Source organism: Medicago truncatula, chromosome 1 (genome assembly GCF_003473485.1).
Source record: "Medicago truncatula cultivar Jemalong A17 chromosome 1, MtrunA17r5.0-ANR, whole genome shotgun sequence".
NCBI classification, from domain to species: Eukaryota; Viridiplantae; Streptophyta; class Magnoliopsida; order Fabales; family Fabaceae; genus Medicago; species Medicago truncatula.
Genome location: NC_053042.1, coordinates 35,934,311 through 35,955,183, shown reverse-complemented (window position 1 = coordinate 35,955,183; position 20,873 = coordinate 35,934,311). Strand labels below are relative to the sequence as shown.

Genomic DNA, 20,873 nt, shown 5'->3' with positions numbered 1-20,873 from the left:
TTTATATAAGTACATAAAGTTGAGGATCTCCGTGTGAATTCGTGCTCGCCCATAATCGAGTTTTCTTTGATAGGAGGGGAAAGCCAGCTGGTTTTCAACCAGTCACTAAACCGTCTTTGTTTGTTGGGGAGACAAAAAAAAATGTTTAAACAGATTTTTTGTAATTAATACATTTTATAATTTCATTGTATTTTAACCCATATGAGTTGTTTCAATGGTGTTGGTTTGAGATCTTAAAGTATGCTCTTCTTAAGATCTTATATTCGTTTATTTTAAAGTCAATTTTAATCGGTTAGTTTGCCTTCTAAAAAAAAAATATCATAGTATTTTTTTTATATTAAGAAGAAAAAATTATATAATATAAGTATGGTAAATGATCGTTGAACACTTGATATGTTGAAGTGGGAGTTTCCAATTCTCAACATTTATTTAGTAGGAGAGGGACTACATATCAAGATTTTGCATAAAGGGGCATTAACCCCACAACTTTAATTAATACCCATTAACAACTGAAAAGGATCTTTTCAGTAGTCTCAGAAAGAAATACATGCAGTCCTTCTCAAAATAAAATCGTGTGTATGAAAAAAGCAAAGAATTGATGGGAACTAATAACTGCTACGAGTAATGAAATTTGTCACGCAGAGAAATTCCTTGAAAGAAATTCCCATTATCCACATGTAATAAAAGTCCTTAGCACAAAAATTAGCTGAGAATAGTTTTGGTCCCCCCTTGAAGAAACCCTTACTAGTTACTACTCTTTCGGTGAAACCTATAACTTAATACTCTGAATGTCGTGGAAACCTATATCCAAATTCTACTGACTTAGTCCCACATAAAAAAACCAGTGGTAGAGGACCCTGTTTTTAAATTTATATTGGTTAATAATGATAGTGAGTAGTATATTGTGTATTTTCATGCAAATAACATAACATAAGGTGACACAAGAAAAAATAAGGAAGAAAGTGACATGTAAGAGAGCAGATGTATATATTTAATGCCGTTTGCATCAGCCACCAGCAGTGGGTGGCTGTGTCATGGTATCAGTGGGAGATAAGTACTATACTGCAACCACCAAACTCAACCACCAAATCACTTACATGAGAACTCTCCAATGTGTGCATAGTATAGACAAAATGCTATCAGAAAAAGTTTGTTTTCTACACATGTGATTATACATACATGTAATAATAATGTAACGATGGTGGCTGAATTAGGGGCTAGTCCAATAGTGCCCGGCCCCCACAATGTGCCTAACGAAATTATTTTTTGTATAAAATGTATTGACTTTGAGCTCATTGTCAACTTTATTCCAACATATATATGAATCATATTGGTAATAACTAATAATTATAAAGCTGTTTTTGGTTAGCACACTCTATTTTTTGAGCAATTAATTAGTCTAGTCTCCAAAGAATGTAAGCTAAGCAATAATGAATTAGATGTACAAATTTACTACAATGAAGGAATAGTTAAATATATTACAACAGTTGTAATTAAGATTGTATTTATTAATAGTGAATTGTTTGAGGTATCGATTGTTTATTTTAGGTTAGGCAATGTTTGAGAGTTCATGAGGGGAGGGATGTGCTTTCCAAAAAATAAATGAGGAAATTAGGAAAAATGAAAATATTCTCTGAACTTGAATGAAGGTTTCTTTTCTCTTGGTAATACAAAATTATCGTAGAACTCAATATATTTTGGAAGGGTTGCTAGAATCACAATTCCATCGAGTCACAAATCGACTATGAATATCAAACATGAACTTATATAAATTCTCCATAATAGTAGGACAATAACTTGAGGTGTTATAAATTCCACCCGGCATTTACATTAATTGTATCATATATAGTGTGTAGCATCCAACGGAACATAAGTGTAAGTATTATATACGAGAGATGAATGAGGTGTGACACAATATAGTTTTCTCTTCCCTTCACTTTCAGCCATAGAATGCATTTAACATCCGAAGTAGTGAGTCTGAGTCCTACTTCTGAAGGCCATCGTTTGGTCCCGACCGTGCCCACACCATACATAACTCCTTTGGGCCCAATGGTGGCACTCAGCTCAAGAGTTTTGTCTTAGAAGACAAATAACAATATTAATTAATTTGTTTACAATATGCATCATGCTTCAACCTTATACTAAATTTTCAATGATCATATAAATTATTTCGCATTGGAATCAAGTTGTGGGACATGACTCAGAATTTTTTTTTACAGTTAAAATGAAATTATAAAATGTTTACAATATAATTTGCCTCCAACTAGTACTAGATAGATCATAGAGCCTATAATAAGCTTCTGAGAACCGTTATTTAGTACACTACAAAAGATATTTGTACCAAAAATGTGCAACTAAGTACTACTACTAACTACTACAATTGTACTACATAAACTGGACAGAAAACATTGATGGTTGGTTGGTTACAGCTTTGCAATTTATAGTTGGAATAGAATTGAATGCATTGGTTTCTATTTTGTGCACAATAACAACCAGCATTTAGCAAAGTGTATTTAATTTTTGTAGAGTTAAAAAAATAGGCCTCATGTCTCCTACTCCACAAAGCAAGTACTGATTTTAGGGATTTCACAAAGTAAAAGGTTGAATAAGTGAATAAATATCAACACAAATCGTTGTGTCTTGTGTTCAGTAAAACATAGTCTATCATATTCACGCCACTACTTCTTCCTTAGTTCCGACAAATCTTAATCAGAACCAAGCGAGGAAAACTAGAAAAGAAACAAAATTGTTAATTAACAACCCACTCTAAGACACATTTTTTTAATGTACGTTGTTATGTAGATCCCCACCAAATTAATTTACTATGCACTGAAAGTTTGTGTAATTGTGTTAGAAAGAAAGTTTATATAGTGTACATGTTTATAACTGCTTTTCTTGATTAAATTTCTACGAAAACGTGTTTTTTTTTTTTTATTGCGAAATGAGAAGCTTCAATACCTAACTTGTACCAAAACATAAAAATCCACCACATAAATGGTATAAGACACAGTTAAACAAAACATATGTTTAGAAATGTCTTAATTCGCACCTATATCTCATGCAATCAAATTTTGACTCATTCACACAATTTATCCATCTGTGATCGTCGGATTGGATGATCCAAATTTTAACCTTAATATTTCTTGATCTCGATCTAATGATAACACATATGTCGAAATCGTAAATGGATCAAATTTTCAAATTTGGATAAAGTGCAATTGAAAGTGGGTGTAGTCAACACCTAAAAATAGTTGGATCATGTCATCCAAGTCTTAAACAATTTTTAGTTATAAGGTTGAAATATGAACTATTCAATCTTAATCGAACACGCTCAAAATTATCGACTGTGTGGCTGCATAGAAACCGAATTCCAATTTGTTTAGACAGAAAATCTGATTTGGAGCCCCCTAAGAAAAGAAAACAATAGACTAGAAGCTAAAATGCTAAAACATTAACTTTGGACAACTGGCATTGCTAGGTAAAAAAACTGGTTACAGTTCTACAGCGTTAGAACAAAACTACTAAAAAAAACAGAGAAATTAAACGAAGACAAAAACTAGCGTCCATTAGCGAGAGATGTAACAACTGAATCCTTGCAAGGACTGAAAGGTGGACTTGGCTTTCCATTAGCAACAAGACGTTGCACGAAGCTTCCGATTCTATTTCCGTTAGTCTCCGTCAATAACCGTTTCCCTCCAAACGGTAACGACTCCAATCCTCTTTCCTTCAACACTTCCTCTTCACTTCCCAAACCAAACGCCTGTTACAAAACAAACGCCGTTAACTAACGGTAACTGGATAATGATGTGATTTGATTGATTTCTATTTTCTGAGTTCTGAACGAAATGCAGAGATCAGAGAAACAGAAAGAAGAAAAAAGTAAAAATAAAAATTAACGTACCTGAATTCTGACGTAATCCGTACGATTCCAACAGAATGCGTTTCCAAGCATTTGGTCAATCGTCTCGGAAACGCCGTCAAGAACAATGTCAACCATTAACGGCGTTGAGCACGTGCGGTTTTCGTTCTCACGTGTCTTCGAATTCGACGATCCGTTTCCCAATGAAAGAACCAAAAGATCCTCCACGCCGTTCACCGTTGGAAAATCACGTTTGTTGTGTAGAACATGCGTGACTGCGGCGGCGGTAGGATTGTTCATGACTAAACCACCGTCTACGGCGGAGCAAGAGGTTTTTCCATCGACGGAAGTGAATTCAAAAGGTTTGAAATGGTTAGGTGTTGCTGACGTGGCGCGGCATACTTTCCAGAGTTCGAAGTTGAAGCTAGGAGATTCCGTTGCGTCGGCTCGTGAAAAAACGAATGGAGCTGAACTCTTGAGGTCAAAGCAAGGTATAAGCAATGGTTTACACGTGTCCTTTAAAGTCAACAACCGTGAATCTTGTTTTCTGACGAACACTTCTTTCAACACGTTATCCATGTTCTTTGAAGAGAATCTTCGGCACCGGCGACGAAATACTCCGGTTGATTTGCGTTTGTAGAGTTGAGAGTTTTTCTCTGTGATAATACGAACGGATTCTCTAGCTGTATACATTGGTCTTCCGAATGCATCGGCTGCAGTGATCATTGCAGCGAGGATAGCGCCAATTCCGGTACCAGCGACAATGTCGAAGAAATCAACGACGTGAGCGTGAGGATCAGAGGTTTGAAGACGGATCTGATCTTCGAGATGGATTAAAGCAGCGCCGGCTACAATGGCGGTTGTTCCTCCGCCGTCAATGCTGAGAATGCGAGTTTTGGTGGTTGTTTCTTCTTTGCAATGAGAAAGCCATTTGTGTTCGAGTTTGGAGAAGATGTCTAGTGTGACTTTAGTGAGATCCATTTTTAGTGAGTTTCACAATGAAAATTAGAATATATGAAGTTATGAATGAATATAGTTGCAGGTGTGTTGTAGTAATGGTGAAGAGTGTGAAAAAAGGAGTGGAAGGTGAGAAAGGAAAGAGTGTGTCACGGTTTGGTGATGAGAGGAATAAATGGTGGAAATGAATTGAAGGGTGTGTGTGAGTTTTGTTTTGTACGGTATCTCTTTGATTCTCTGTTCTTTCTGAACAGAGTTGGTGAGAGTTAAAACTATCAGACTGAAAGGTGCGTTTGGGAATGGGTGTAGTTATATAGAGTGAGTACTTGTAACCATTTTTTTAGAGTGAGTACTACTTCCTTCATTTTATAATTATAAGAGTATCAATACATGTTCTGTATCACATATTTTTATCGATTAAAATTCATATATTTTTTCTTTGAGTTGAGATCCGTTGACATCAGGTGTCAATCAAATCTCAACCGTCAATTTATTTTAATCAAAGGCTAATAAATAATTTTTAAATTGACTCACGGTAATTATGTATCTCTTCCAATCACAAATTGAAGAATATACTCATTTTTGCTTCTGGACAATTAGTTATTCTCTACCACATCCACTCCTTGATAGATTTCTCATACATGTTGCAACCTATGTACATAATTTATCTAATATTCATGAAATCATTTGAAATTAGAGGAAACTAGTGAATCGTGAATCTAGGGTATTTTGAATTAGATGAGTTTCCTTTGATTGGTGGGTTTTTCAGTTTAGAAATAGAGTTTATGAAATTGATTTTTTTCGTGTTCTATAAATTGAGACGGAAATTCGTTTTTGAAATTGATTTATTATGTTTCACCACTTTTAATTGACTTGTAGAAATTCAAACGGAAGACTTGTAGAAGTTCTTGAGTTTCTAAATTCTTGGTGAATTGACATGGAAATCAAGTTTTGGATGGATTGTAATTGATCGGTTGAATTTTGGATGGGTTTACTTTGATTGTTGGCCATTAACAATAATTTGTTGAAGATGAAGTAGAAAAATGAGCGCGGGATCAGATGAGGCAAGGGAAAAAAGATCATGCTGATTAACTTAACAAATAATTATGGATCATTGAATTAAATAAATTAGACGGTTGAGATTTGGTGTCAACGAATTCGTTGACACCTGGTATCAACCGATCCTAACTCTTTTTCTTTTAAGATTTGGTGTAGCTTACATGACTTTAATTAAGGTTGAAAAGCTTATTAAGAGTTATTAAAGTTGTTTCGAGTCTTACATCACTCAAGTTCTCGAGTGTATTGCATTCTCTAATCCAATGTCCTGACAACATCAATGGATGAGATTCAAGTTCATTAAACATGTGTTGTTATTTGTTAACCTTATTTTCATACTAACTCACATGAGTTGGTTTGCATGATTGATATTGAAGTGTATTTCTCTAAAAAGGTCACATATTTAACTTTGTTACATGTCTAAAATAGAAAAAGTTACATTGTATTTTTTTTTTTGGCTTAATTGCACTTTTGGATCCCTATCTTTCTAAAAGTTGTGGTTATAGACCCCTAACTAATTTAAATACAAAATAGTCCCCTATGTTTTGATTCTTTGGCAGTTTTGGACCCCCAGTCCATTGTTACTCGGTCAACGCTGATGTAGCACCCTAAGTGAGGCGCCACGTGTCAATTTTTTTTTTTGTTGTCTTGGGGGTCCAAAACTGCCAAAGAATCAAAACATAGGGGGCTCTTTTGTATTTAAATTAGTTAGAGATCCATAACCACAACTTTTGAAAAAATAGGGGTCCAAAAATGCAATTAAATTTTTTTTTTTTTTTCACCTTTGTTTGGTCCCGCGAGAGTCTTATTACGTACGTATTAGGACTTAGGAGTGTCCATCCATGCATGTGCAGCCGCGCGTGCGGTATTGGGTTGCGGGTAGCGCGAACATGGACTTTTTGACCGGCCTCGCGTTATGTTATGCTTGCTCAGTAAGTCAAATATAGGAGTAGCATACAATTCTTCATTCCCCTCGTTTATTTCATTGTATTTTTTTCATTTGTTTTATTTTCTTGGATTTTTTGGGTTAATTAAGTTTTTAGTCCCTATAAATATCTGTAGTTTTGTTTTTAATCTCTATAAAAATAAATTATAATTTTTAATCCCTACAAAATTTTCTGTTAGTGTTTTTAGTCCCTGTTAAATTAAAATTTGTTTAATTATGCTTAAAATTTTAATTTTTTTAATGATTTTTTAAATACTTGTTTAAAACATTATAAAAGGTTCCGTCACAATAAATTAGCTCAAAATTTTATTTTTAGATCCAAATTTTCGTTAGTCTTATCTTCAAATTTTGGCGTTTTATAAAAATTATATTTAATTCATTACATGTTAAAAAATTCTAATTTTTTATAAAAGAGATTATTATAATGTTCTTAACATGTCTGTTAAAAATCAATTAAAAATATAAAAGTTTAAGTATAATTAAACAAATTTCAATTTAATAGGGACCAACACATATTTTTAGTCCTTGTAAAATTAAAATTTGCTTAATTTTGCTTAAACTTTTAAATTTGTAACATATTTTTCACATACTTACTTAGAATATTATACAAAGTTCCTCCGCAAAAAGTAACTTAAAATTTTATTATTAGGCCCAATTTTCATTAATATAATCTTGAAAATTTTGCTTTTAGAAAAATTTATATTTAACTCATTACATGTTAAAAACAATTTTTTATTTTTTTTATAAAAGAGTGTCTTATGATGTTATGGACATGTATGTAAAAAATATTTCAAAAATTTAGAAGTTTAAGCATAATTAAACAAATTTTAATTTAACATGGACTAAAAACACTAACAGAAAATTTTGTAGGGACTAAAAAGTGTGATTTATTTTTATACGGACTAAAGACAAAACTGCAGATATTTATAAGGACAAAAAACTTAATTAACCCTACTTTCTATACTTGGTTTTTTTTTTTTTTTTTGTTGTTAACTGCAGAGTGCTTGGTTTTTCTTTTTTTTGTTAACTGCAGAGTGCAGAAGAAGAAGATTGATTTAAGGGAGTTTGACCCTCAAGTTTTAGAGACTATGACCCCGTTGCTTATCTAAATCATAAAGATTTAAGTTGGCTAAAACAAAATGCGTCATTTTGAAGCTCTTAGGAAGTTGTTCTTCATAATGGTGAGATAGATGCTGCATGTAGAGGCATCATGAGAGATTGAGATACGCTGAGACAATATAAGTGATTAAGTGTTAGCGACATAAGTGATTTTTATTTGCTTTTGCTTCAAAAATAAAAAATAGGTGTTACGTAGAGTTGTTCAATTGTGGGAGCCAATTTATAGGGCACTTTGATATGAATTAAAGAAAAAGTTGTAGTCTTTCAAAAAAAATGTAGATATTAAATAATTGAGACCTCTAAAAAAAGTTAAATAATTTAGAGAGTTTTCTAGCAAGATTTCATAATTTAGAGATGAATTTCTAGATATATTAATAAAAACACTTTTTTTTCGTTTTTTAACCCTAATGAATTATTTTTTTATGAAAAAATTAAAATAGTTATTAAAAATGTTTTTTTTATGAGAAGTTGTTCAAAACAATTTTATATGAAGAATTTTAGATTCTTTTTTGCACCAAGAAAAAGAGTCCATGGGAGAAGTGAGGATTCAGGGTAACAAGCAAAGAACCTTTTTTTTTTGTTAGGTAGTTTGATGGCTAGATTCATACACATTATATTTATATGAGAAGAAGTAGAGGTTTCGGAGTTCGAACTTCAACCCTTGCACATAATGTCTCTAAGAGCTACTAATTGAACTACACACACGGGACCAAACAAATGAACACCTATACAAGTTATTATTGTTTTTAAAAATAGGCTAAAATATGGTTTTGGTCCCTGCAAATATGTCTTGTTTTTAGTCCCTGTATTTTTTTTTTTGTTTTTGGTCCCTACAAATATGTCTCGCGTTGGTTTTGGTCCTTGGCCCCACTTTTGTGATGATTTGTACACGTGACACATGATGACTGAACCCATTTATTAGAGAAAAAAAAGCCCATGCAAAATCTTTTGATTTTTAAAAAGGTCCCTGCAAAATATTTTACTTTTGAAAATAGTCCTAGGAGGGACTATTTTCAAAAATAAAATATTTTGTAGGGACCAAAAAATACTCACATGGACTAAAACCAAAACGAGACATATTTGCAGAGATCAAAACCATATTCGCCTTAAAATAATGTACCTTTGCTGCCACGTGTCTACTAACAATATATAAAAATCATATTTCAGCAAAAATTCATAATTGTCCTTTTTAAAACCCATAATCTTCTTGACCAAAAAAAATAAAAATCCATAACCTTCTTAACTTTTTATGTGCCTGATAATGATCATTTCTATTAACAATATATAAAAATCGCACTCCTCCAAAATTTCATAATTGTCCTTTTTAAAACCCATGATCTTCTTAATTTTATGTTCATTTTGTAAAATATAACTCGAAGTTGTTTCCTCTTTCTTCTCCTTATTATCCAATTTATTTAAATATAACTACTAACAATATGTATATAAAATTTGTTTATGCAGATATAAGAACATAAAATCTACAACAGGCGAGGTGCAAACATTGAATCGTGTTGTGTATATAAAATGAAAAGTTATTTAATAGAAGCACTACATTAATTTTGATATTTTAAAAATAGTCACGAGTTTTCAAAATTTTATCATCTTGATTTTCTCATATATGTACATAATTTTTTTCTTCCACATATATAAGTATATAAAATTCACAATTATTTATATATATATATATAAGAGAAAAATATTTAATAAAAACATTGCATTAATACTAATAATTTTTATTTAAATATTCTATAATATTAACAATATAATCAATATAATAAAATTATTTTTTATATAATTAACGCAATGTTACATGACTCGTGCCAGGTCTTTTACTAGTTAAATAAAAAGTGAGTTGTTATCTTTAAATCAATTATAACTCTACATTTTTGCTCCATAATACTTAGTTTTAGAAGTAACAATTTTTAGTGATGATAACAAGGCCTGAGATCTAGTATATCAAAACACCGTGAGATCTCTTGAACAGATATTAAGAATATATTTTTCTTAATAATACATATTTGAGTACATTTATTAATTATTAGCAGATCTCGTGACAAACTATTCGAATCTTACTAATGTTGTGTACACTAGTTCTTTATTATTAGTGAAAAAGATTGAATCGATCATTAACAAAGAAGTTAAGTATATATAATATGGTTCAAAAGATCTGTGCAAATAAAAAATTATTCAAAACATTTTTAAGAAAAGAGATCTATACATTTAGCAATTTTGTCAGCATTCGTACAATTATTTTGGAGACACTAGATAATAACCTGGTACGCATTTATGTAAATTAAGTATCACAATTCTTGAGCCGAGAACCATTTGGGCAACAATGTTCACTCTTAAGAGTTTTAACTTTTCATTTTTATATTCGAGCTCAAAATCTCTGATTAAAACTGAAAGAAATTCTCAACTTTTGGATGATTAATCTAAAGAAAGAACTTTTTAAATCTAGAAGAACAAGTACAAATATTGTGCAATAGTGCCAATTGGCTTGATGGATGTCAGGTATAATGAACTTTAATGTGAAGCTTCTGGCCAGCTTGACAGTGGCCATTTTTGCTACAAATGAAGTAGAAGTCCCCTGGGTTGGTGAGGTTGATGGAATCAGAGCCAGAGTGGTAAAAGGCCTTTGCAGAATTTATGTTGCAGTGAATGTAGTCTTGGTGACTCACCTCCATAACATCATGATATTGCTTGTGGTACGAGAAAACTGCATGTTGCATACTACGTTGTTATTAATCAACTATAATGTAAATAATTAAGATTTAAAATCCCGGTCGTAGTAACAATCACGATTTCTATTCCTATGAAGAACGATAGTTAAATGCAACTACACTAGGTGAATCATAGGATCGCATAGCGATCACACAACATTAAAATTATAATGTTATCGACCTATAGTTCATTTTGCGTTCTTAAAACATAATATAAACATCCCTACATTAGATAAGATATGGTTTATAAATAATTGTTATTCTTCTTTTTATAAGTCGGTTTTTTAAAAATTAAGTTAGATACAATATATATTTTAAGATGATATTAGAGTCTATCAAAGACTATTTGAACCAACTATTATTCGACTCACTCGGATACTGCTTAAGATAGTGGCAGGTAGCCGTCGCCTAAGAAAACCTAAATCTAAGTCTAAGACATAACTTTGTAAATATTACTATCAATGCTGCATAATTATTTATGTTGATAAATATGATATGAGGGTTATCAATGATGCACCCAAATCGTATATAATACGTGCTTGACAACCTGTACACGTATATACATAAATTTTGTAAGATATTCATCAAGTCACATAAATAAATTAATCAACAAAGATTTGAAGGAATATAAGAAGGGGAAGGGGGAAAAATTAAATATGGTGAAGAAGGTATTAATAAGTGAAGCACATACTAAGAGTATCACCAACATGGAACCATTTAGTAGAAGTCCAATTTTTTTAGTCAGGGTGATCTATGATAGTCCACCCAGCAGTATCTCCCACCCTGTAAACAGCACTTGTAGAATCTCCTGAGAGATTAATCAAAATTGCTATAATTAACACCAGAATCAAAGCCATTTGATTCCTGATTGAGGCAATAAGTGTAGTAGTGAGCTCATTAAACAAATATGAAATTGGGATGAAAATAAAGATATAGCCAAATTAAAGGTAGAGGATACATGCAAAAGGAAATGGAAAATTGAGCAGTTTGGTCAGTAAAATTGTGTGAAGTATAACTTGTCCTTTTATATAATGCCAACTCATGTACACTATGCGCCTCAAAACAAAACAAAAAAACTCATGTATACTGTGTGGGATGTGCAAGGTAAGTTGTTTGAGAGGGGGTTGTCTAAGGTAATTAAGTGAAAATGGAATTGGTTTTTTCTTTGGATATCATGTGCACAAATAACAACCATTGTTGGATAGATATTAGAATTTGCATTGGAATGGATTTATAAGCTGATAATTGTCTTTATTTATAAACTCGGTCTTATCTCATTTAATATGCGACTCTTAACACACACTCTTATGTCTAAAACTAGACATCTGAAGTGTGACCTGAGTGACTCGATAGCAGCGATTTAATAGAAGGCGATCTTATGAATCTTTGATACCATATTAAAATTTGAGTTGAAATTAGCTCAATCTAACATGACAGACTTTTAAGGTGAAGACCGCCTCTACTTTTTAAACTCATGTATGTATATGATATGTCATGTCTCATCCAATGTGTAACTTTTAAGATATATCTTTCTACCTCTAGAACAAATAATTGGAGTTGGTAAAGAAATCATTTAAAAACGTATCAATTACAAGTTCTGAATTTTTTTCAGCATTTTACCTCTATTTTTTTCTTTTCTTGTTATTGAAATAATCAAGTTAAATAACATCATGATACTTACCAAATATATTTGTGAATTGTATATATAAAAAATAATACATATCCTTTTGACTGGAAGAAAATAGTACTGTTAAAAACAATATTTTCATGTAAAAAAACAGCATTTTCCTTCTTAAAAATATAGTAGCATATATTGAGTTCTAACAAAAAAATTCTAGCACACATCGAGAAAAGTCTTACAAATCATAGTTCGACCTAACACATCCCTACAAAACCTGCTTGTGAGGTGAAGATTGTCCTACTTATAAATATATTATGAAACCATCTTTTATCTGATGTAAGACTCTTTAACAAAAAACGTCCCTAAAGTCACAACCATGAGGATTTCAGGCCAGGTAATGTTCTTCAAAGTAGTGTAAGGTTTAATCATCATCTATTTAGTCTAAACTTGTTTGCATAGTTTGGAAAAGAAAATAACAAATCTCGACTAGTCCCAAAATTTATGTCACTTTAGAATGGTGACGCAAATTAAGATTTTATGTTTTTTGAAAATTAAAACCATCAAGACATTAAAGAGAATAGAAGACGTCTAAATTAGGTTGACATCCTTTGTACATTTTAAACATTTGTCTAGTGCTCAAATATATTTATTATAAAAATGGAAAAATGCACAAACATTGGAGGACATAAAACCAAACGTAGTAAATCCACACAAAAGTGCAAGTCAATTTAAATGAATGATGCAAAAATTTAAAGCAACACAAGTGGATCCATCCTCTAGTTAATCCTAATCGGAGGTCTACAATGTGGCGAATGAGCCGACCACCAAACGAAACGATTTACTTACCAACAACTTCCTGAGTGACAACAACAAGCAATAACAGTCAGTTCATTGAGTCAAACAATCTCGTAGTAAGATATCACAACAATCTGAATTTAAACACAAGTGTTAAGATGATGAACCTGATGCCTTGAAACTTTTAGATCTCAACAAATATGGTAACAATCAGATAATCAAAGGCAGAAACACACAACAGTCATGGTAGAACCGACTAAAAAATCAATAATAAATAATAAGAGTTTTTTTTTACAAGTATAAATAATAAGAGTCATAATAGAAAAAACAACATTTATAATAAAAAAAAGTATTAATACTTAAATGATGATAACAAAATAAAAAGAATATATAAATAAATAAAAAAACTCATTTTGTCGACTAACAATTAAATCTGTCCCCGTGAACTTAGCTCAGTTGTTAGGGACAATGCATAATATATACAAGGTGGGGATCAAACTCCTGCCACCACTTAAAAAAAAGACTATTGACCTATTATTATTACTAAAAATATTGATGAAATTTATGAACTTACACATATATATTGTTATTGTTATCCACAACAAAGTCAAGAACACTAGGCGTAGAGCATCTCATGGCAACCTCTTTCTCTTCAACAACACCACTCCGTTCTATCTTTCAAAACCTTCCAATTGTTCCCAAAGCCCTTCTTTCTGCACACTCCTCTTTCACCATCAAACGCTCTTCAACCTATGTCACTCTAAAACTCTCTGGCAGTGGCAGACACTCCCTTTCTAAAGGGTTGTTGACATTGCATACAAGGTACCAAAATTATTACTCTAGAAGTGCTTGTTTTCAATTTTGAACTACTTCATTGGTTTTTATTGTAATTTGTTTTTTTTGAAAAATACCCAGAAAGGGATTTGTGAGGGCTGCTACTATTGAAGAAATTGAAGCTGAAAAAGCATCTATTGAAAATGATGTTGTAGGTATCTCTTTCAATAAAGTTCCCATTTTTATGTATATATGAATGCGGGGTTCTGAGTGTTTAATCTTTATGTCTTCAGAAAAGTAGGATGGAAAGAACTCTTGACAATGTTAAGACTAATTTCAGTTCTATAAGAACTGGGAGAGCAACCCCGTCTATGCTTGACAAAATTGAGGTATGCTTGTAATTACATTGTTACTTTTTTATTTAATCTGTTTCTGCTAGAAAATAAATATTACATTGTAATGGTTTTACTTTGTTGTTCTAAAGTTAGATCAATTGGAATTATGTGTTTTGATTGCTACTTTTATGTCATGATCACTTTTCATTGCATGACTTATGTATCTTATTATCAGCTTTTTCTTCTGTCATTTACTTCATTTCACTTGATTTGGATTGGTGTAAGTGTTTGTTAAATAGGGGCTATAGTAGCACTATAGCATAGCAGAATTCGAGCAAATCGCTATTGTTCCTTTATATACTACTTAGTATAAAGTGTTGTCAAATAGCAGCTATAGTAGCGCTATAGCGTAGCAGAACTCAAACAAATTGCTATTGTTCTATGATATACTACGTAGTACAAACAGTTGTCAAATAGCGGCTATAGCGTAGTGGAATTCGAACAAACCACAATTTTCCGCAATCCACAATTGACAATGTTGATTGGTTTAGTATTTTTCACTATTGTTATCATACCATTGCTCTTTACCGTTACTAGTAAACAATAATAGGACAAAACTTAGGTGCATTTCGTTAGGTGTTTTTTCGTGTTGTTATTCACTTAAAATTTATTTTTTGTGATTATAACAAATTCTGAGAAAATTACGGATTTGAGGAAATCGCGGGTAGTTATGAATAGTTTAAGTGAAGAACAACACAAAAATACCTAAGGAAATGGACCTATGGGACATCCAATTGTCATTACAAACTGTTTGCTTTTATTGTGGCTCAATCGCACATACTTACACAATGGTAGAAACTGAGATATTGATGTAATCATCAGATTTTAACTAAGTGCAAAGCTGAAGTGACCACACATTTTTAGTTTTATTTTTTCTAGAGAATCGGTCCTGTAGATGAGCTGTTTTATAAATTATAGGTGGAATACTATGGATCTCCAGTTAGCTTGAAGACCATTGCTCAAATAAGCACTCCTGATGCCAGTTCTCTTTTGGTCTCGCCATATGACAAATCAAGGTATGTTTTGCACTTATGCATGATAAACCAGAAAGAATGAAATGGATAAGCAAAATCAAAATGTTCTTATTTAAACTTATTGTATACTTCTAAGTGTGGCATCCTCGTTATGATTTGTACGGTTTTTTCTCTCTCCCTGTGTATATTAGTCATTGATTGAGAGTATTTGTATCATTCCATACGGTCCCATCTGAGACATTCTTCAACAATGCGAGACACATATAATTTTGATTGTGATTAAATGTGTACATATGGCATCTTATGTGAAGAATAATTCTGAGTGAGCTCTTGGTTACTAATATCGATTTTCAGCTTGAAGGCAATAGAGAAAGCTATAGTTAACTCTGATGTTGGTATGACTCCCAATAACGATGGAGAAGTGATACGGTTGAGTATCCCTCAGTTGACATCTGATAGACGGAAGGTATTTTCCACTTCCATTGATGCTGTAGTGTCTAGATTATTTTAGGAGATTTCCTGTGACTTTTCTTCTTTTATGTGAATTACATTCATACTTTCACTGATTCAAAGTAATATTGCTGGTTGGTTCTAATTTTGTATTTAATTATTATCGAAATGACATAGCATCATCTCTTCTATGACGCACTTGAATAATTTAAATGGCTCTAATATTCTTTACAAATGAATCTTAACAATTATATATACAAGGGAGATATAGTTGAAATCCCTCAAGATTAGTAGCAAAATAAATAACAATTAAACTATCTATCAAAACTATATTAAAAAAGGAAATAATAAATGATGATGATAATTACAATCAACACTTCTCTTCAAGTTGAAGCATATATAAGCTATCTGAGGTCCTTGTAAGGGTTTATTGAAGATGTCGAACAACTGATCCTTGGAGCTCGCAAAAGAAGTCTTGGTGATGCCTGGAAGGATATTTTTCTCTAATGAAATGACGTTCAATTTCCTATGCATTTAGTCTTTTGTTTGAAGGAAGATGCAACAGTAACTGATTATCACAAGCGAGCTCTATAGGTGTGAAAGGTGAAGAACCAACTCTGGCAACTAGGATTTAGAAGTGAGTGACAAATAGTAGAAGTTTCAGTATGAGCTACAGTTACCAAAGAAAAACCTTATTAGGCTACCTTAAGCTGAAGGTATTCCCTATATTCTCCGGTAGAAAATAGATGATATCGCCTTAGACCTGGTCTTCTGTTCAACATCTAACCCCCAAAGACTATACTGCATTGACAGTTTTATTCAGAAATCTATGCATGGAATGACAATATTTTTAAGTGTGCCGGTCTAGCTTACAATAAGAACAATGAAAGTTTTCTCTGCCACCCTTGTATCAATGAGATTTGGTAATGAAAGTAAAGTGGTCTGTGCACCTCACGTGCCTAACAATCGACTGAAAACTTGTGCATGTGAGCGCACTAACCAAGCTTTGGAAATGGCACACAGAGGTGAGGCATGTTTCCAGTTTTTAAGATGGGTAGGGGAGACAATTTTGATAGCAGTGTGAAGACAAGTACTGGTAATGGACAAGTGCTTGCAGCTGCTGAAACCTTAGACTGGAACAGTGTCGGATGGAGAAAAGCAAGGTACGTATCTATACAACTATTTATACAAGAAAGACAATAGGAACAAACCCCTCAAGGTTAGGAGCAAAATCAGTATCTGCTGAACTTTCTATGGAAACTTCAAAGAATATAGAAAAGGAATAAATTATGGCTATAGTCACAATCAACAAAAACAATCAATGAGACAGGGGGAAAAGTTTCAAGGTATTCCAGGTCAAATTCCAACAGAATTGTTTTGGTATCAATTTACCTTTTTATGAAACCATGTCATTTAAATGGTTAGTTATACATGAATTATGTGGAATCTTTTGAATGTCTAAACGAATATGTGAATATTGTGATGTCATTTGAATAACTTCAGCTATAACTTATTTTTGTTTCTCTTTTCCAGGAACTAACAAAGATAGTGTCTAAACAAGTTGAAGAAGGGAAGGTGTGTATACAAAATAAATTATACTTATGTTTTGTCATAATGAACTGGCTCTTGTTTATTGCCAATGTGAGGGTTTTGCTCTCCTTGGAACTTATTTCTTTGCTACAACTTTAACAGTTAGAAACTATGTTGAATCTTGAATTGTAAATGAAGACTAAAATTTAAATCATTGTAATAATTGAAGATAATTGTAAATGAAGACTAAAATTTAATCATTGTAATAATTGAACGATCTAATTGTTGTAAAGAGTCTTTCTTACTTCTTTCTTTCTCAATGTAAATCATATAGCTTTACATGCCATAATATGCTTCTAGAATAAATGTTTTGGCTAAATTGAAGTTGTTTGTGACTTTCTTTGGAATGCTTTGGAATGTTCACTTCTTTTATAGGTGGCTTTGAGGAACATAAGAAGAGATGCTTTGAAAGCTTATGAAAAACTTGAAAAGGTTTAAATCCTTCAATTGTTTATCTTTATTTCTTAACTCCCTTCAGTAATTTATTCCTTGTCTTCCGTAATACCTTTCATTAATCACCGTTGGAATTTTCTCATAGGATAAGAAGCTCTCAGAAGATAATGTAAAAGATTTGTCTAGCGATTTGCAGGTAACTTGATACACTCATATAGGTTACAATATATTACTGTGTTTAAACTTCAACTGCCATCTCTCTTTTGTTTTTATTGGTGAATGGGACAATATACTGTAAAATGGGACAAGCACAAATCCAACGTCAAGTTGTAATAAACAACGCTATACAATTTTTTGTTTATATTATACTGCAGTGAGCAGCTCATTTTTTTTGCTACCTAGTCAATATCGGTGTGAATTTTCCTGTGAGGATAATTTGTTGTTTTATTTCATTATTGGTTAATGTTTACTGTTTAAAATTAATAATAACATATTTTTTTCTATTTTGTTGTTTTGTAGAAGCTGACTGATGATTATATAAAGAAAGTTGATGCCCTCTACAAACAGAAAGAAAAGGTATTATATATTTCCACTTTCTTTATCTATTAGCTTATGACAGATTGTAGATTAATTAGATGCCTAAACATGGATTCTATTCAAAAAACTATTTTTCTCAGTTAAAATGAGTTAATAGCTTGTCACTTTCAAAAATAATGTTTCATTAAGCTCATGTCTTCATAGTATACAGAATTTAAATGAGAGAACCTCTCAAATAAATTGAGAAACATAAACTAATTTCAACTAATACAAAAAGCTATTATTTAAAAATGTCGTTGTTACAAGATTCTTTTAATTTTTTGGGGGGAGAATTTCACTGAAATTGGGCCTAATACAGTTCAAATAACTATTTCTATGATTTGTTTGATGTTCTACATTTGTCACTTTCACAGCATTATGTTCTGTAAATTAGCTATGTAAAACTCAACAAATGATGTTTCATTTGAACATGGTATAGTGGCTAAAAGGATTGCCTCTCAATTAATTTACACATTTAGATTAACTTTGGTGCCTTTGACTTGATGGAGATTTGAGTGAATAGGCAGATTTGTCCTCGAAATTGTGAGCATCGGTAAAACCAGTCTTTGAATTTTAAGAATTAGCTGATACATTGTTAGGACTTAAGCCCATGAGGAGAGCCCAACCCAAAAAACTAGTCCAATAGGTGGGAGAACCTCAAGGCTTAAGTACCACATCAAGCACTTTGATATACTCGATGTGGGACTCCTAACATTGCCACGCTCTTTAAGAGCCGACGTTCACGGCGGCTTTCACTCTATCGACACTGACCCGATGGTAGCCCTTTCCTTTTTGGCGGCTTCACTCACCTATCAGTATTCGGTGGAACACCTTAATCCAGCCTATAGGTAGCCCTTTCCGTGGTCCAACTCTCAATGAAAGCACCAATTGTTAGGACTTAAGCCCATGAGGAGAGCCCAACCCAAAAAACTAGTCCAATAGGTGGGAGAACCTCAAGGCTTAAGTACCACATCAAGCACTTTGATATACTCGATGTGGGACTCCTAACATTGCCACGCTCTTTAAGAGCCGACGTTCACGGCGGCTTTCACTCTATCGACACTGACCCGATGGTAGCCCTTTCCTTTTTGGCGGCTTCACTCACCTATCAGTATTCGGTGGAACACCTTAATCCAGCCTATAGGTAGCCCTTTCCGTGGTCCAACTCTCAATGAAAGCACCAATTGTTAGGACTTAAGCCCATGAGGAGAGCCCAACCCAAAAAACTAGTCCAATAGGTGGGAGAACCTCAAGGCTTAAGTACCACATCAAGCACTTTGATATACTCGATGTGGGACTCCTAACATACATTCATGAAATTGTAATGCATCAGTCAAAAAGGTCCTTCCTTACCTGTTGCGGTTAGGGGTTATATGACTTCACACGTTAAATGAGCATTATGTGGTCTTCCACATGGATCCCAAATCAATGCCACATCACCACAATTTTATGTGGCATATCAAATTCATGCATTTAATGTCAACTCCAAGGCTTCCACCTTAGGATTAAAACACATTATATAATTTTTACATCATAACTTTCATATATAATTTAGTCTAGTGATGTGACATTGATGTGGGATCCACATGAAATACTTTATGTTTATTCAATGTGCCACGTTGCAAAATCTAATGGAGCGACTTTTTCTACTAACGCGTAACAATTTCAAGAAAGCATTTGTCAATTGTAAAATTTAGAAGCTTTTTTTATCAACAATTTGTCTATTCAGTCACCAAGATTTATATCCTTTTGTGGCCGGGAAAGAAGTATATATCAACAAACAAGAAGTTATGGTTGATTATATACTTATATCTTGCAAAATTGAATTATGCATATTTGTATTATTGTCCTCATCACTTCTAGTTTTTCCTAAATTAATTTTCTAGTGATTTTTGTACATATGTATATTAAGGGTTTGACAAGTAACTTCTCCCTTTCTTTCAGGAGTTGCTGACAGTTTGATCGTTTGATACAAAAAAAGTCATCTTAATTGAGTTCTATCTAGAGAAGGTCAAATTGTATCTACTTTGCCAAGTTTTTTTTTGTTGTTGTTGCTGTTGATATAAGCCAAGTTTGAATATTGATGCATTTGTTTATTTGTTATACGGAAGACAACTTTTTCTGTTAAATATATGCTTTTTCAAATTGAAAAGGTGAGTTCTTGCATGCAATTTGGGATTTCTTCACAGTTGCATCGTTGGAATTAGACTCCTATAGCGTAGAAATGTTAATTTTGTGAAATTTCGAGATAACAAGATCCTTATGATTTCTATTGGGTGTAGGAAATTGATCTATGACATTTTGTTTGTTTGTTTAACAAGTTTATTTAGCTCATGACTTCTATGTTTTGAGCAAATATGGGTGTTGAAGTGAAATATTGAACAAAATGCTTCAAGAAAGGTGAAAGAGTGAGAAATACAATCTTCATTATATGACAAGCATGACCTACCATTGGACATTTTGCTCCGTTTTGATTCCTCCTTTATTGGGTACACAAAAAGGTTATGATGAATGGAGTTAAAAGAGTGTAAATCATACATAAAAGACTAAACAAAGAGGAATTACTCGGTGTTTTTTATGCCAAAAGGGAATGGTTGATATTGAGCATCAACGATAGTCGTTCCAATGAACTCAATTTTGCATATATT

General features: G+C 32.5%; 2 protein-coding genes across 2 annotated transcripts; one reads left to right on the top strand and one right to left on the bottom strand.

Moving 5' to 3' along the window:
- Positions 1–3,310: 3,310 nt before the first annotated feature.
- On the bottom strand, positions 3,311–5,136 carry LOC11425062 (probable inactive patatin-like protein 9). The gene is made up of 2 exons (XM_003590593.4): positions 3,902–5,136; positions 3,311–3,760 (listed from the first exon to the last, which is right to left on the bottom strand). Exons 1-2 carry the CDS (start codon positions 4,838–4,840, stop codon positions 3,557–3,559), a joined length of 1,143 nt encoding a protein of 380 aa, XP_003590641.1. The 5' UTR covers positions 4,841–5,136; the 3' UTR covers positions 3,311–3,556.
- Positions 5,137–13,649: 8,513 nt separating this feature from the next.
- LOC11429564 (ribosome-recycling factor, chloroplastic) lies at positions 13,650–20,506 on the top strand. The gene is made up of 10 exons (XM_003590591.4): positions 13,650–13,895; positions 13,989–14,058; positions 14,141–14,236; positions 15,161–15,258; positions 15,571–15,682; positions 17,200–17,241; positions 17,632–17,688; positions 17,795–17,845; positions 18,169–18,225; positions 20,170–20,506. Exons 1-10 carry the CDS (start codon positions 13,708–13,710, stop codon positions 20,185–20,187), a joined length of 789 nt encoding a protein of 262 aa, XP_003590639.1. The 5' UTR covers positions 13,650–13,707; the 3' UTR covers positions 20,188–20,506.
- The last annotated feature ends 367 nt before the right edge of the window (positions 20,507–20,873 follow it).